This window comes from Clinocottus analis, unplaced genomic scaffold, assembly GCF_023055335.1.
Source record: "Clinocottus analis isolate CAN_PGR_092001 unplaced genomic scaffold, fCliAna1.0.p SCAF_26, whole genome shotgun sequence".
Lineage (NCBI taxonomy): Eukaryota > Metazoa > Chordata > Actinopteri > Perciformes > Cottidae > Clinocottus > Clinocottus analis.
In genome coordinates, this window is record NW_027175998.1 from 3,999,439 (window position 1) to 4,015,142 (window position 15,704).

General features: G+C 47.0%; 1 protein-coding gene across 25 annotated transcripts in view; it reads left to right on the forward strand.

Moving 5' to 3' along the window:
• ptprdb (protein tyrosine phosphatase receptor type Db) overlaps positions 1-15,704 on the forward strand; it is a 157,946-nt gene that overhangs the window by 73,505 nt on the left and 68,737 nt on the right. For all 25 annotated transcript variants that reach the window (XM_068591835.1, XM_068591840.1, XM_068591843.1 and 22 more), the window contains one exon: positions 11,828-11,977. In XM_068591835.1, coding sequence (XP_068447936.1) covers positions 11,893-11,977 — 85 coding nt within the window. In that variant the 5' untranslated portion in view covers positions 11,828-11,892. The remainder of the gene's footprint in view (positions 1-11,827; positions 11,978-15,704) is intronic.

Here is a 15,704-nt window from a genome sequence, read left to right on the forward strand (position 1 = left end):
TACCCCCTCCCCTCGTCGGTATTCTCCACTGTCTCTACTGTAAGACCAGCTCTGCGTTGCTGTCGCCAGCTATTATAATGTATACAGGCACCACACGGTCCTCCGGGCCCTGAAGATCAAAACTGACACACAAACGCAGACGTGCGCGCACACACGCAGGGAAAAACATGCACATATGGTCCATACTGTATGCATGAAAGGCTTCACACACTGTTCTGTGTCTCTGGTTCCTGCTCATGTTCCCTTTGCCTCATCTGAGAAGATGCCGTCACATTGTTTGATAGCTGCCGCAGACGTGCTGCATCCCAATTAGCTCTGGCATTGCAAGTCCAACTGAAATGTGTGATTTACAGATGCAGTATGCTAGCATATATCCTACTTTACGAAAATACTACATCAGTATAAATCAGTCTATTCCACAGACTTCAGATACTTAAAGTACATCTGCAGATGATAAAAGTGTTTTTAGTTTTTTCCAAAATGATCCATCAACTCTTTTCAAGTGAAACTAGCGCGCGGCGCTAGCTCCAAAAGTCCTTTCAGGCCGAATGAAACGATCGGACGGGATTATTACAATCCCATATCCTGATGGTTTTGATCTATGAATGTGTATGTTGGGATGTAAAGATGATTTCCACAAATATATTTAAGAAAAACTTTAGCTTTCAAAAAAAAGAAGTGTTTACCGTTTTATTTCTGGCTCCAGCTAGCATGGGCTTGGCTTAGCTTAGCACAAAAAAATAACAACTAGAAGCCATCCACAGTTACCAAAATCCACCAGCAGCACATTTATATGATGTCTTATATTATTATGACTTGTTTTAATGGGTACAAAAACCCTGTGAAGAGATATTTGACAGTGGGGGTCGTGCGTCAGACTATTTCTTCCCTTTGAGTCGTTGCCGGGCATCAGCAGAGTTCCTGCTCTCGCTCCGTGTTTTCAAACCAAACAAACGAGGTATAAATATCTTCATTTTGAGCTCCGGAGGGCTCGGCAGGCGGACTTACTTTTGGTTAAAAGTTTCGCTGCTTTCTCCCACTTCCCCGTCTCATTGCTAAGCTAAGATAACTGTTAGATGCTATCAATCTTTTCATCCACCTCTCCACCAGAAAACGAATGGAAGACTTTTTCCCATCGCTTTCAGTGAAGTGCCCCGAGGACTCTCTCTCTCTCTCTCTCTCTCTCTCTCTCTCTCTCTCTCTCTCTCTTTGAGAAACACGCTTCCTCTCCTTTCTATTTCCTTCTCTCTCTGATTTAGCCTCTCGAGCTAAATCCGTAGCGCCGCGCAGTGCTGATGTGACGCCCAGTCGCGTTTTTTTGAAGTTCAACAAGCGGCGATATTCCAATCGGTTCCACTCACAGAGCCGCCGATTGCAACCAGAACTTCTTTTTTTTTAAAAAGGCTGTTTGGGAGATCATGTCGGTCTCTCCATCTCTCTCTCTCTCTTCTTCACACGCACACACATCCTCAATCCACACACACACACGCACTGCAGGTCTAAAACTTCCTTCCTCGGTGACATCATTGCTGGAGGGGCGGAGGGATCTGGCTCCGGCGCTCCGGATGTCTGATTTGATTCACCCTGACAACCGAGGACCATTTGGGAGCCCGGTAACCACGGCAACTCCCATCACAACTTTCTTCTCGGCGGTCGGTGGGTCGGCCGGTCGTCGGGGGGGGGGGGGGGGCGGGCCGGTCGGGGGCCGGGCCGTCCCCTCGCATCCATTTTTAATGGCCGGTGTACTTAGTCCTCCTCCTTCCCGGGCCTGGACTCCCTGCGGTCCCGTCTCTGAGAGAGAGGAGGGAGGCGGGCGGGCTCGCTGGAAGAAAGGCCCCCATTACATATTTATTGTCCCCAATCTTAATTACGGAGCCAGAGGGGATGTGGGTTTTGCTCTCTCTCTCCCTCTCTTTCCCTCCATCTCTCTCTCTCGCGTCTCTTTTTAACTTGAAGGCATGATGAGACCTTCTCTTTTCCTTCTTCTCCCCCCAGGTCTTCAGACCTCCGTGCAACTTCTTATTCCACATGAAGTAGTGGAAAAGCTCTTTCTTTGGACCCACACACAGACAGATATGTACTTTATTAATCTCCCCGAGCGCGTGTTCACACGTTCCCGATGTGACACCTACGTTCACGAAGTCCGTCCGGGTGGAAAATTATTTCACGATCACGGATCGAGCGTCTATTTTTAAAAATGGTCCCCACCACGTATGCAGGACGTACTAGTTCCCCCTCCTACTTCTACTCGTTGGAGGGTTGATGATGGAGCAAAAGAATAATCCCAGTCACAAAAAAAAGAAAAGAATCCATTTACATAGTGTTCAGGTCTTTCCAATTTCCCTGCACGTCGTATCGAGTCGCCCTCGTGCGCTCGCACCAAAATCAATGGGAAGGGAAAAGGCCGCGTAACCCCATCCCGCTCTCTCGGCCCGTTTGTAACATGACATTGGAGAAGATTGATCAAGAAATGTATTTCTGGACCGAACTGTCCCGCCGCCTCCCCTTTGACCTTCAAGGTGCCGCCGTTGTTATTCTTTGTGCTTTTTAGTCTATCCCGTCCTCGTTAGCTAGCGGTGCGTCTTCTTTTTTTTTCCGCTCATCAATTGATTTTCATCCTCCGAGGGTTTTCTTTCTCTTCTTTTCTCTCAGCCCACATGCCTTCAAATAGATGAAAAGAGGAGACGACGGCCTTCGCTTTTATTCGTCCGCTCCGCAAGGAATCACCTTGAGGGTTTTTGGCGTGGAGGAAGCTGCTTTCAGACCGCGTGGAGCTCCTCTTTGTCCGCCGTGTGAGGACTTTTTCTTCTTCCTTTCACAATGGCCGAGGCCTGTCCTTCACTTGTGGCGCCGGAGCCGGGTTCGCGACCTCCTCTGACTCATCGCGGTGGCGTGGGACGTGAGCGAGTGAGCCACATATCCCGACGGTATACACAATACAGGGTGGGGGGGGGTTATAACTGGAGCGCGGTGTGCATAAAAGCTCCAGTTATTGAAGCTTCAGGCCGCTTCTGGTCTGGAGGAAATCCATATTTTATTCCAACTTGAGAGCCGCTCAAGGCCTGTAAATTATTACTGCTGTGTTCCACCTGCTCGTGGAGGTCACCCAGCCTGCTAGATCGGTAGATAGAGGTGCGCTTGGGTGTGTGTGTGGAGGCACCCGCGTCAGCACACATCTCCGTCCCGGTGTGTGTGTGTCCAACCTCGAATGTGTAGCATGTTACGGGCCACAGCGTGACCATACTGCAGGCTCATCCATCCATAGATCTATCCTCCCCTTCATCCATCCATGTACTAAAACACATTACAGAGATGACTGACCCCCATGTGACTCCCCCCCCCCCCCCCCCCCCCTCCATCCAAAAAGCATTAGAGACTCTACTGTACGCCGCTGGAGGCGTGTGTGTATTCCGCTCATGATGTTACCGCTTCATGAAGTATTGTTGCCGCGCTCCCCTGCAGAGAGGATGCGGCTGCCATCTTGGCCGTAGGCGCCAGTCACTTTGCAGAGTCTGATTTTTTTTTTTTTTTTTACCGGCGAAGCGTGAGAAGAAGCTCATAAACTGCACAGTTCAGAATCGGCCCAGCGGACATAAAGTGGAGCCACCTGGAGCACTTTGAAGGGCTTTAAGCTGCAACTAAGACACCGACGCATCAATAACGATGACGCACCGGGAAAAAGGAGGGAAATCCCCCTCACGATGCACCGGGGCCAAATTATTATTATTAACGACCGAGTCACCTGCCGGGTGTTATTTTTTCCACGATTGATAAACCTTTAATGTCTTGGAGCCTCGGGCGAATCAAATGATCAACAGTCACTTTAAAAAAGCCGCTTCATTGTCTTTTTTTGTCAACTCGAATGATCAAACTACATCTCACTGCTGATGCTTTACAGTAAAACTTGATCAAGCGTGACGGCTGTCGGAGCGTTTCTGCGTCGTGTTATTGCCTCGTTGTCTCCTTAACACAACACATCAGAGAACTCTTCACTTCTCTTCCTCCATCCTCTCCCTCATTCTTTCTCTCTCTGTGCCCTTCGGCCTCCATCTCTCCTGCTCTCTAACCTCCTCGCCCCTCAGCCGGTGCTCATTTCTCATCTCCTTCCCTCCCTCCCTCCATCCCTTCCTCCCTCCTGCTGCTATCTTTACGACCCTCTCGCTAATGCACCGCTCAATTAGCCATCGACGAGGGTTTCCACTAAAGGCTGGGTAAATAGGTAATTACATGTTGTCATACTCTCCTCCTCCCCCCCCACCTCCTCTCGCTAATCCACTCAACTTCGCTCCTCTCCGTCTACTTCCCCCTTTCTCTCTCTCTCCGTCTCTCTCCCTCTCTCTCAATATCATGGATGGCTGCCAGAGATGGGCCAATAGAAGCCCAGCGTGGGCCCGTTAGTCACAGCTGGCTTAACCCTTCGATTGGCCACGTTCAGCACTCTGCTTAGTGCACCGTGTTCACTTCTTCTCTCCGGCCGGCGCTCCGGCTCCGTTATCCTGGACGCTTCATCATCCAAATGGGAAAACTGGAACCACCCACCGGACGCACCGCTGAGGAAAACCCCCGCCCGCCGACGGAGACGTTAAGACGAGGTCCAGGTGGCGGTGACGGAAACAAGTGGCGGTCGGGGATTGTTTTCCTTTTTTTTTTCAGGGGTTATTTATTTATCAGCTTCACTGCTGCTCACATAAATCGTGGCAAACGTCTTTGTGTCGTCCTCGCACGGCGTTTAACGTGATGTATAAACGGCAATTCCACGGCTTGATCATCTGTCAAGGTCCACCCGTTGTTCAGCGAAGCCTCCACATTGTGTATATTTTCATCTTTCATGTGTTGGGGACCGGGCCGCTTTCTATGCGGCTCACCGGCAAACACATATATATATTTTAAATCGGCATTTCTTGGTAGAACCAAGGGGGAAAAAAAGGTTTTATTCAGACATCAAGGAAATGGAGGGGAACGAGGTTAGAAAGGAATCGTGTGTTCTGGATGGAAACGGGAGCTGGACTCACAATAAAAAAAAAACCCGTCTAAACCGAGGCTACGGTTTAGAGAATTTGAGGAATTCCAATTTGGGATACAAGGGAATGTAATAACCCTTCCAATAAAAAATGGCTTCGGATGTAACAGGCCAGTGAAATGTTTCACGTCGACTTACTTCAATCACAGCCCAGCCTTTGAGGGCATTACCCGCCTTAGAGGTTACCGCTTTATTACCATAACGCCTGAATTTGTGTGTGTGTGTGTGTGTGTGTGCGGGACAAAAAGTCTCATTGTCCCCTGTTTCCACTGCCAGCTACGAAAGACAAAGAATAGTTTGTCTGCAGGAAAGTGAGAGGAATTGGTTGGTGAGACGAAGGAAGGAATAAATGAAGGTGGAAGGGAGGGAGGGGCCGAGTGTTTGGGCAACCAGAGGAAGTGATAAGTTGAGTACAGACAGACAGCCTAAATCCTCATCTCAATCAATCACATTTTCCCCTTCCTCTCCTCTCAGTTTGTCTTATTGATTTCTTGTTTCTGCCAGTGTCCTGAAAGCCCGACTCAAATGACTACTGCGAGTTTGCGGCGCTCCGTCTCCCAGGGAAAACTACTCTTTGGTCATTTGTTCTCGCGGCTATAAAAAGGGGAAGTTGAGGGATCGCCGGGCTCCTCAGCGAATGACAAAGCGGCCCGTTCTCCTTCGATGTCCTTTCACGTGAGCTTCTTCTTTACGTTCGCCCCGTTGTTACGGTTTTTGGAAGAGAACCAGCGCTGGCCAAATCATCCCGAAAAGGGAAAATAGTTTGGCGTCAATCAGAGATGTTTTAATTGATTTTGGGCAAGTTGATGTGGATGTAATCCAACAGCGACGATGAAGAGGTGGAGGTGGAGGAAGGCTCCGTCAAAGTCAACCCCCATGGATCCTCGAGTTAAAATGTCTAACTTTACAGCAGAAACTAACACGTCTTCAGCCGGAGAGCAATGAGGTTTTGCTTTCTTTAGCTGATTTCCCCGTTCATGTCAAATTTAAAATGTTCTTTGAAGAAGCGGGAGGAAAAGGAGGGAAACTGGCAAAACGCCAGAAGAAGAAGAAGCCGGCCTCCAACGTGCCGAGGAGGGAAAGGAATTAACTGAAAACTCGTATCTCATATTCATGGACTACTTTTTTGTTTGCCTTTGTACAAACCCTGTAATGAAAGAAGTCAAGTATGACATGCGTTACAAAAAAAAAACCAAGGGTGAACACCTGGTTAAAAAAATTAATTGGACTTGGTTGCAAACTACGGAAGCCCATTCCCGCCACACAAAAAAGAGTTATAATTATGACAAAAATAAAAAAAAGTCATTATTATGACAACAACAAAAAGTCATTATGACAAAAATAAAAGTTGTTATTATGACAAAAAAGTAATGACACAATAAGTATTTATTATTTTTTATTATTATTATTGTGTCATAATTATGACTTCTTTTTTTGTTTTTGTCATAATTATGACTTTTTTCTTTTTTTTGCAGCGGAAAAGAGCTTCCATACAAAACATTTACTCAACTGAAGGTCTTGTGGAATAATGTGAAAGAATGTGTGTAAAACACAGCCGGTGTGTTTAACGTGCGCCTCTCTCTCCACACACACACAACACCAGCGTCTTGACACACACACACACACACACACACACGGTACCTTCATCCAGGGTTGTTCCTGGGTGCAGAAGGTAGATGAGTCACCCTTCACGGGCACAATGAAGATCTCTGTCACGGCGTGATGTCATCAGCCGCCGTCGCCGCTGACACTGAGTTGTGTCCCCTTTAAAGATCAAGGTTTCTCTTAAAAAAACACGCTCAGGCATTCCTTCTGGTGTCTGTTTGTGTGCGGCGGGGGAAGACGACACATCACTCGGCGTGTGCGAGTGTGTGTGTGTGTGTGTCTGAACACGTGCTCAGTAGTCACACACCTCAAACACAACACTCTCCCTTCAAGGCCTTCCTGGCTTTGTTTCGTTTGTTGTGCTTTGAGAGAGGCTGTTTTTTAAGTTTTGCTGACATATTTCGCAAATCTTATTTCCATACTGCTCGTTATCGCTCTGCTGTGTGTGCGCACACTTTTTTTTTTTACCCCCCCCCCGGGGCGGATCCCTGTGTGCGCCTTCGACTCCTGCGGTCGCTCAGGATCAGACGAATCCAAAGTGTCGCAAGTGGGAAAAAACCTCTGAATTGAGACAGAAGCAAAAGCTTCGGGGTGGGAAGGATTTAAGGGGCCAAGTTCTGCAGGTGTGCGCCAGTTTGGGGGCGCCGCCCTCGACTCTCGATGGGAGGGGCAACGGCAGGCAGAGCGGGTCGCGCGGCGATGGGAACGTCGGCGGTTCGATCCCCGGCTCCTCCGGCCTGCCTGTCGAGGGGCGAGACGCCGAATCCCAAATTTACGAACGTGCACGAATGAGCATTTGATTTAGATCCTGATGGGCGGGGCTTGCGTGGCAGCTTCTTCCATCAGTGTGTGTGTGTGTGTGTGTGTGTGAATGTTGATGTGAGGCAGTAATGCTGCATACGTTCACACCCAAAAACAAAGCGCATTTTCACGTGAGTTCACTCCACTATGTGTGGTTTAATTGCGTTGTTTGCTTCATTCGCGTCGGAAAAGGGGCGTGGCTTACCTCCGTGGCTTTCACATTGATTGCATCCATTCGCGTCTGTGCCCAAAACAACAGGTCTGCTGTCTGCACGACCGCGAGCTCACCGGCGCCCCTAGTGGAGAAGAAAACGGGTGGGGGACGCGACCAGTCGGCTTATCTCGTTCAGCTTTTTCTCCCCGTGATGCAACATATACACATCGTGTCTCCATTGACGTTTCTATCAGCCTGTCGCTGTTTCAACAGGGCAAACAGAATAAGTTAATTAGCGTGTCTAATTGCGTTTGGTGGCTCAGCTTTTGGGAGTATCGAATCAAATTAGGAGACTCAGTGTTCTCTCTTTTTTTTCCCGTGGCACACGGTTCGCCTGCAGCTGTATGCTTTTTAGGATCTGTCCTTTGTCTCGCGTCTCTATCTTTCTCAACGTCCCTCGCAGCTGTGCGACGCCTCGGCTTTGTAGTCTGCCCTCCTCTCGCTCTGCCATCATCCACCCACACTTCCTTTTCTTTCCATTTTTGGATCTTATTCCCTCTTTTATTTATCCTCTCCTCCTCCCCTCCACTGCTGCTTCCCAAACCTCAACGCTCTGCAGCTCCATCCCTGAATAATTTGTTTGTCTCTTGAGTTCTGTGGCAACTTATAATGTAAGAACCGCCAGATAGCCGCCGAGATGTTAAAGGTTTTTGTTAAATGAAATAACCTTCTGAATGGGTTCAAACTAAAATGAATAAAGCGGTTAATCCAGTAAGCAGCCCGTTAATGCGGGACCAACTTCAGATAAATATTGCTTTCATGGTTGCTCGATGATGTCACCGGTGGTTTGAAGCGTTCCAGGTATATTTAAACCCGTTTTATTATTATAGTGCGAGTGCATTTTCCCAACAAGTCCGTACCCACATTTTAATCAATGGTCTGTAACCCATTATAGTGTATATGAAGATGGAGATGTCACCAACACAAACTATATAAAAGTACATTGAACGGCAACATTATACTAATACTATACATGATGATAGGACTAGTTTTTGAAAACTTTAAACGTCCTTGTAATTACATTATTATGTGTTGCTACTACATGTTTATATACAGCTTACAGATGACAGGCAGTTACAACAACTTCCTCAGAGGACGATCACACCGGACGCGACTTTTTAAAGCGCAGAGGCTTTAAAAAAAGTCCTTTAAAAAGTCGGGTCTTTCATTTTTAAAAGGAAAGACCCGACAAAAACCGGGCGATAAAACTTAATTTACAAAATGGATTCAAGCAGACTCTTGCCCTTGGAGGGAAAAGTCCCAAAAAAGCAGAGTTTTTGAGTTCATAGCATTTTAAAAAAGGAAAGAGTACGGCGAATACCAGCATCTATTCCGCACATCGTGTCTGGATGACGAGAGCGTTCAGTACTTTGGGCTGAGCAGCAGTCAGCTGGAGCGTCTTCTGAGCCTTAAAGTCGTGTTTCCATCTAGAATTGTAAAGCTCTTTGTCATTAAACACCGCTAACGTTAGCGCCTCGTCATAGGGAAGCCATTTTCTTTTGACTTCCCCGCTGTTCACGCCACAGGAAGACAGGAAGGAGTAAAGCCCGCCTCTCGCTTGATCCTATTGGCTGCCTTGGTCGAGTGTGACAGTGATGAGCTGTGCGACTCCGCGCCTCGCGCTTAAAAGTTGAGAATATTTTAACTTTTAAGCGCGCCGAAAAGACGCTAGAAAAACGCGACGAGCGGTATTTAAAAGGCGGCGCACCAGAAGAGATCAACGGTTCTTAAGAGCTGATGTGATCGGCTCCTGACGTTACATCACCGCTCACAAAAAGGTCCTTTAATGGAACATCCCAACTTTTCTGTCCCTCACTAGTCGTCTCCTTCCTCTCTCCTCATCTTCCTCCTGTCCGACCCGTGAGGAGAAGGAAAAAAAAAAAGAAGTCAGTCTTTGTTCTGTCACGATCCATCCCAGAGATAAGTGTGACTGATCGCTGCAGGCCCGGCCAGACAGACGGCGTATAATTGAGCGATAGGAACGAATGTAAGTGAACGGCTCGGATCAGCGGCATAGGCTCAGGCACCTGGAGGAGGAGGAGGGGGAGGGAGGGGGGTAATACCAGCAACAACAGCCACCCAGATTACAATCTGGTGACTACCTGGCTGCGTGCGTAAGTGTGTGTCTCTGTGTGTCTCAGGTTATCTTCCCTTTTGTCTTTTTTTTTTCCATCCCGGCGTCTCTTTTCCTTCTCTGCTTACCCCTCCGCTTCGCTCCTCCTCCTCCGTCCACACACACCTTTCCTCCTCCTCCTCCCCCCCCCCTTCTCTCTCGTTATCTCAGCTCTTTAATTAACGTGACACGCCGTGAAGTGAGATACTAAATAATGCAGGCTTTTCCAGTGACATTGAATCAGCCACGGTGATTAGTGGCGACACGAACGCGGACACACACACACGCGCAGACACACACACCAAGACGGATGCCCTTTTTTTTAATGCAAGGACTTATTTTTGCAGGCTGTGTGAGACAAAACCTGCACGTGAGTGCTCGGTTAAGAGCGTTTAACGATTCCAATATAGTATTAATGTTAAAAATATATAATAGCCACTTTAAAAATCTTAATTCAACAGAGATCTAATGAGAATAAAGGAGTAATGAACCCCTGTGCATCCCAGTGAGAGGACTTCACAGTGCAGGCAGAGATCTAGGTTATCCCAAAGCAATTGTTTCAGACCAAACCAAGTGGAAAATCCTGTGTGGGTTTTAGTTGTTTGTGCTGCCTTGACTGCAGGGATGCTAAGAGCTCTGGGATCCAGCGTTCTTCTTGCCCCCCCCCCTCCCTCCACCCACACCACCACCACCACCACCACCCACCCTCTCCTCCCTCCTCCCTCCCCCTCGTCTTTTTTTTTTAATCAGATGGCTTGTTCAAGAGTGGAGCGGATTAAGACCGCCGCTGATGACTCTGTCCAGTTTATTTTTTGGGGGGGGAAAAGCCCGCAGACACATGTGCAAAAAACGGCACAGGAACTCTCACACACACACACACACACACACACACACACAAACACACACACAGACGCTCCCATACTGTAGAAGCAGCCATGGACACACACGCGAGCTGGTCCGCACGTGTGCTCATTCATGCAAACCCTTTTCGTTTCTCAATGGAAGCGTTGCCCCTCTCTCTCTCTCTCTCTCTCTCTCTCTCTCTCTCTCTCTCCCTCTCTCTCTCTCTCTTTCTCTCTCCCCCTCTCGTTTTCGCCCCCATTGGCTCCCGGCGTCTCTCTCCGTCGTCGCCGCGGCTCTTTCTGGACGGCGGCAGTGATCTGCCGCGTCTCTTTGCGCCGTGTGATTCGAGCCGTGAGATTTCCTGCCACAGACTGACGCCCCGTCCCTCCCAGCGCCAGACACTCACACCCAGGCGCCGCAGATGGCAGAGAGACACCGAGACACAGAGGGACACAGAGAGAGAGAGAGAGAGAGAGAGAGAGAGAGAGAGAGAGAGAGAGAGGAAAACGTGACTGATAAGAGTAATTGAAAAAGGAAGGAAAAGGGGGAGTCAAAGAGAGAGAAGGAACCCGGATTGAGGATGGAGATATTTTGGAAACTGAACAGATGTGAAGGTACGAAGAGGAGGAAGACCGGGGAGGAGGTGGGGGAGACAGAGAGGTATGAAAGCATGGTCGGCCTCCTCCCACGGTCCGTCCATCCCTCGCTCCGCCCGCCACGTTGAAGCCACACACTCCTCTTCATCAGTATGCAAATCAAAGCTGTTTCCTCATTCGGGACAAACCCCCCCCCTCCCTCCCAAAGAAAAATAACTTTAGAAGCCGACTGATGTTTTAAGTGTTTGCCATAAGTTGAAATTCATCAGCTACTTTGTGAACTCTCTCTCTCACTCACACACACACACACACACACACACACACACACACACACACCAAAACACACCTCCGGCGATGAGTGTATGGTCCTAATGAAGCGAGAAGAGGAGAGAGAGAGGCAGCTGCATAACTGGAGTGAAAGGGCCTAGAGGGAACTTGCACACTTCAAGTCGGCGTCTGTGTGTGTGTGTGTGTGCGTGTGTGTGTGTGTGACTACATTATATCCGACGCTCTCATAATTTGGACCTTAAGAAGGAGCCAAGTGACTGCACTTTCTTCTCTTTATTAACCTCTCTCTCTCTCTCTCTCTCTCTCTCTCTCTCTCTCTCTCTCTCTCTCTCTCTCTCTCCCTCCAGGTTGTGAGCGCCTGCTTCTCTCGCCCCGTCGTGCAGTGAGGCAGTGAGCTCACGGTGGATACAGCATGCATGTGTCGACATATCCCACGATGCACTCTGCCAGTCCAGGCCTGCTCCTCCTCAGCTTCCTCTTCCTCGCTGATGCCGACTGTGAGTCCCCACCCTCCCTCGCTCCCAAACCTCCCATCCTCCCTCCCTCAGACCCTGCATACTTGTGTCCTCGTGCACGCCCCCGATAAAGACGTGCACGAGGAGAAGCGCTTGAATTGATATCGGCAGCTCGTATTTTTTTGAAAAACAGCACGCGTGCACGAGCACACGCGGCGGTTGGAATGACCTGGTTTTCTCCCACAAACAGCTCCCGATAGCACATCTCTACTGTGTGTGTGTGTGTGTGTGTGTGTGTGTGTGTGTGTGTGTGTGTGTGTCGGGTAGCAGGTTTGATATGTGGCCAGCTGTTTTTGTCCATCCCAGTATTACTTGGCATGGACAGACAGACCACATATGGCAAATCAGATAATTTTTCCACTGCTTGTGCGATTGTGTTAAAAACCTTGTGTGCGCGCGCGTGTGTGTGTGTGTAGATTGGTGTGTGATCCCCGATTATGGCCGGTCCCATGCACATTAGTATTCTGGTTATGAGCTGTATGCTGGTTTTAATTATGGCTGCGACGACTGATTATCTTTATTATTGATGAATCCGCTGACTATTTTCTCTGTTAATCCGTCATCGACGTTTCCTCGTCCTCAGATTGCTCGTTTTGTGCGACCGAAGAGTTCACAGCCAGAAGATATTCTGTTCACTTACCCTCATGCCAGAATATATAAACTCAGTGGAGAGCAGGTCTTATCCGAGTGTGTCTGCTGTAAATAAACACAACCTACAATTAGGAAGGAATCATTAAATAAAAACACGTCATTCAAACTCCAAAACAAGCAGCCTGCACACAGGCAATCAGCATATACAATCATACAAACCAACATGAAACTCACCAAGCTGTCGGCAGCGTAGCAGTAGTAGCTCCGTTAGCGGTTAGCGGTTAGCCGAGAGTAGTGATGTCAGCATAAAGCAGGAAGGAAAAGGTGTTCTACGGGAAGGTTCATGAGCATGCAGCCGTAACCAGACAACCAAAATCTACATTATATATATATATATATATACATGTATATATATATATAATATAAATATGGGTTTGATGAAGCAGAATGCAAGATGAGGACAGAGACGCGGATAGATGCACGCATGACTGATCACGTGATAATAAATAACTTGAGCGATTGTTAGATTGTCAAAACAGTTCTGTTTCATGTGCAATGGATTAGATATTTTAAACCAAGCTTACATCATACATCACATGAAGAAACATAAAATCACCTGGTGAGCCGACTCCCGGCGTATGAAAAACATAAATAATAGTTCAAACAACAAAACAGCTCAGAAAAACTCATTCATATGAAAAAAAAGTTTACACCTTTCATCGTGCCAAAAATAATGACAAACATTCAAATCCTCCCACATGCCATGAACCCCAGGAGACATTTTTCTGATCGTCTGTGACTTCTTTCCCTGCCTGGACACATCTTTCATCCCACTGAGCGACAACCAGTGTATCCCCCCATCACACCAGTGCCAGGCCTTTTCCAGCAAGTAGACAGCACCGCTTTGTTAATTACATATCTTCATGCCTTACAGGACTGGAAGTTGGAAACACGCCTACACAGAAAGCAGGAAACAGATGAGCGAGATATTCCAAAAACCATTTACATTATACTCATTACCAGGATATAAGCATATGTGTGTGTGTGTGTCTGTGTGTGTGTGTGTGTGCTCAAACACACTTAGTATGGGTATCTACCTGTGCGAGAGCCAGGCAGGACTTCTCTGCCAATTTGTCAGGTTGACAAATGGGGCTTTGAATCCCGCAGCAGCTGTGATGAAACCGCCAGATTTCGGGGTGAGACTAAGGATAAAAGATATGAAGACAGCGAGGGCAGTGTGGGAGGACGGAGAGATGGGAGGGGACTGAAAGAGAACAATGGAGGAGAAAGAAGGAGGGGAGGTCGTTCAAGCTCAACGTGCAGACTGGTGAAACATCTGGGAGTCATCCGTCAGAGACCAATGCAGTCTGATGGCGTTTGGATGGAGATATTAGTTTAAAATGCACGTTCAATGGTGAGCAAAGGGGGGGTCGTCTTTCTATCAGAGAATCGGTGGTTCGATCCCAGGCCCTGGTAGCCAGCGTCGATGTGTCCTTGAGCAAGACACTTAACCCGGGGAAAACTGTGGAACCAATTTTGTCTCCAGACCTCCTTTTCCCTGTTTGAGTCGTCGTAGGAACCCCAAATTAATTACAATACTTGTGTTTATTAAGTGTGGCTTCAGCCGCATGGGGTCAGAGACCCCATGCTGCAAGCACACTTCATGTTCTCCTGCGGGCTTATTAGTTGGAATGCTTCGAGCATTCCAACTATTGTTCTTCGAATCTTTAAAAAACTTATTATTCTATTTCTTCCGTACGTATTTTGGACCTCTTCAGCTCCTTCATATTTTCAGCTACAGAAAAAAGTTCAATTATTCAAATATTCAGCTTCTTAAGCACACGTGTGCAACTTCCTTTTCAAATTTCAGACTTTTCAAATTTTTAAATTATTAAACTTTTTATGATTTTTTTTAAAATGGGACCCAATGGGGAAATCTTCAAATCATCTTCAACTTCAAACGTTTGCAGGTTCTTCATACGTTCAGCTAGAGACACAATTTCAAATTTCAAATGTTGACAAAACGTTCAGCTATTATTCTACGCTTTTACATTTTTCATATTTTTTCAAATATTTAAATTATTAAACTTTTTATAAAAATAAAAATGAATGGTTTCCAATGAAAAACGTTTTAAAACTTCTTCAGCTCCAAAAGCCTAAGGCTCTGCCATGCTTTCAGCTAGAGACACCATTCCAAGTTTAAAATGTTGCCAAAACTTTCAGCTATTACCGCATATCTCCACTTATTGATATATTTTATACTGTCATAATTGTCAGCGTTTTAGTTTTATGTTTTTTTGCCGCCTTTTCTCTCTTTTGCATGAGTGTGTGTTGCGGAGCTCAGTGCACGTGATGTCATACTTAGAGGGCAGACCCACGTCAGATCTTGAAGATTTTTTTTTTTTAAATTTGCCGTAAACTCCGTACCGTGTACTCTTTGGGCATAATTTATAGCTCAAAACGTTGGAAATCTTGTCTTCTGTCATAAACTGCGGTCGATAGGAATCCAACACATTCAGACGTCTCGTAATCGGACTGAATGTGAGAGCAAGTCCACCTCGCTCTGCCATCCGCTTCAATGTTAAATCTCCCTCCAAAGCCACGTCTCCCCTGAAGCTCGTACCTGATTTGTAAATCGCCCGTACAGACACATGTTTTATCGTACAGACTCACCAGTCACAGTATCTGTTCATCAAGTCTTCCTAACGCTTCATATGCGATATTGAAGCAATCGGGGCTTTTTAAGTATGTTTTTTGGGTGATTTTTGGATAGGTGTTTCCCAGCATTGACTCCATATAATCATCGGCAGTTAGTAATTGTAACTGCCGATATTTGAATTCATCACCATGGCAACCTCTGACATGAGGGCAGTTCAACAGACACACAGACACTTACACACGCACACACACACAGGACTTCTCTCTCTGTCTCCCTCCCTCCCTTTCTCTATCTGTTCATATATATATTCCACTATTTTCATATCTATTCAGCTGTTTTGTTATTTTCAAGTATATTCAGCTTTTTTAAGCTTTATTCAACAATATTTTACTATGTTCAGTGTTTAGATGATGCACTTTTCCTTTCAACTTTTCCAATTATACATTTAAACAAGAAGGA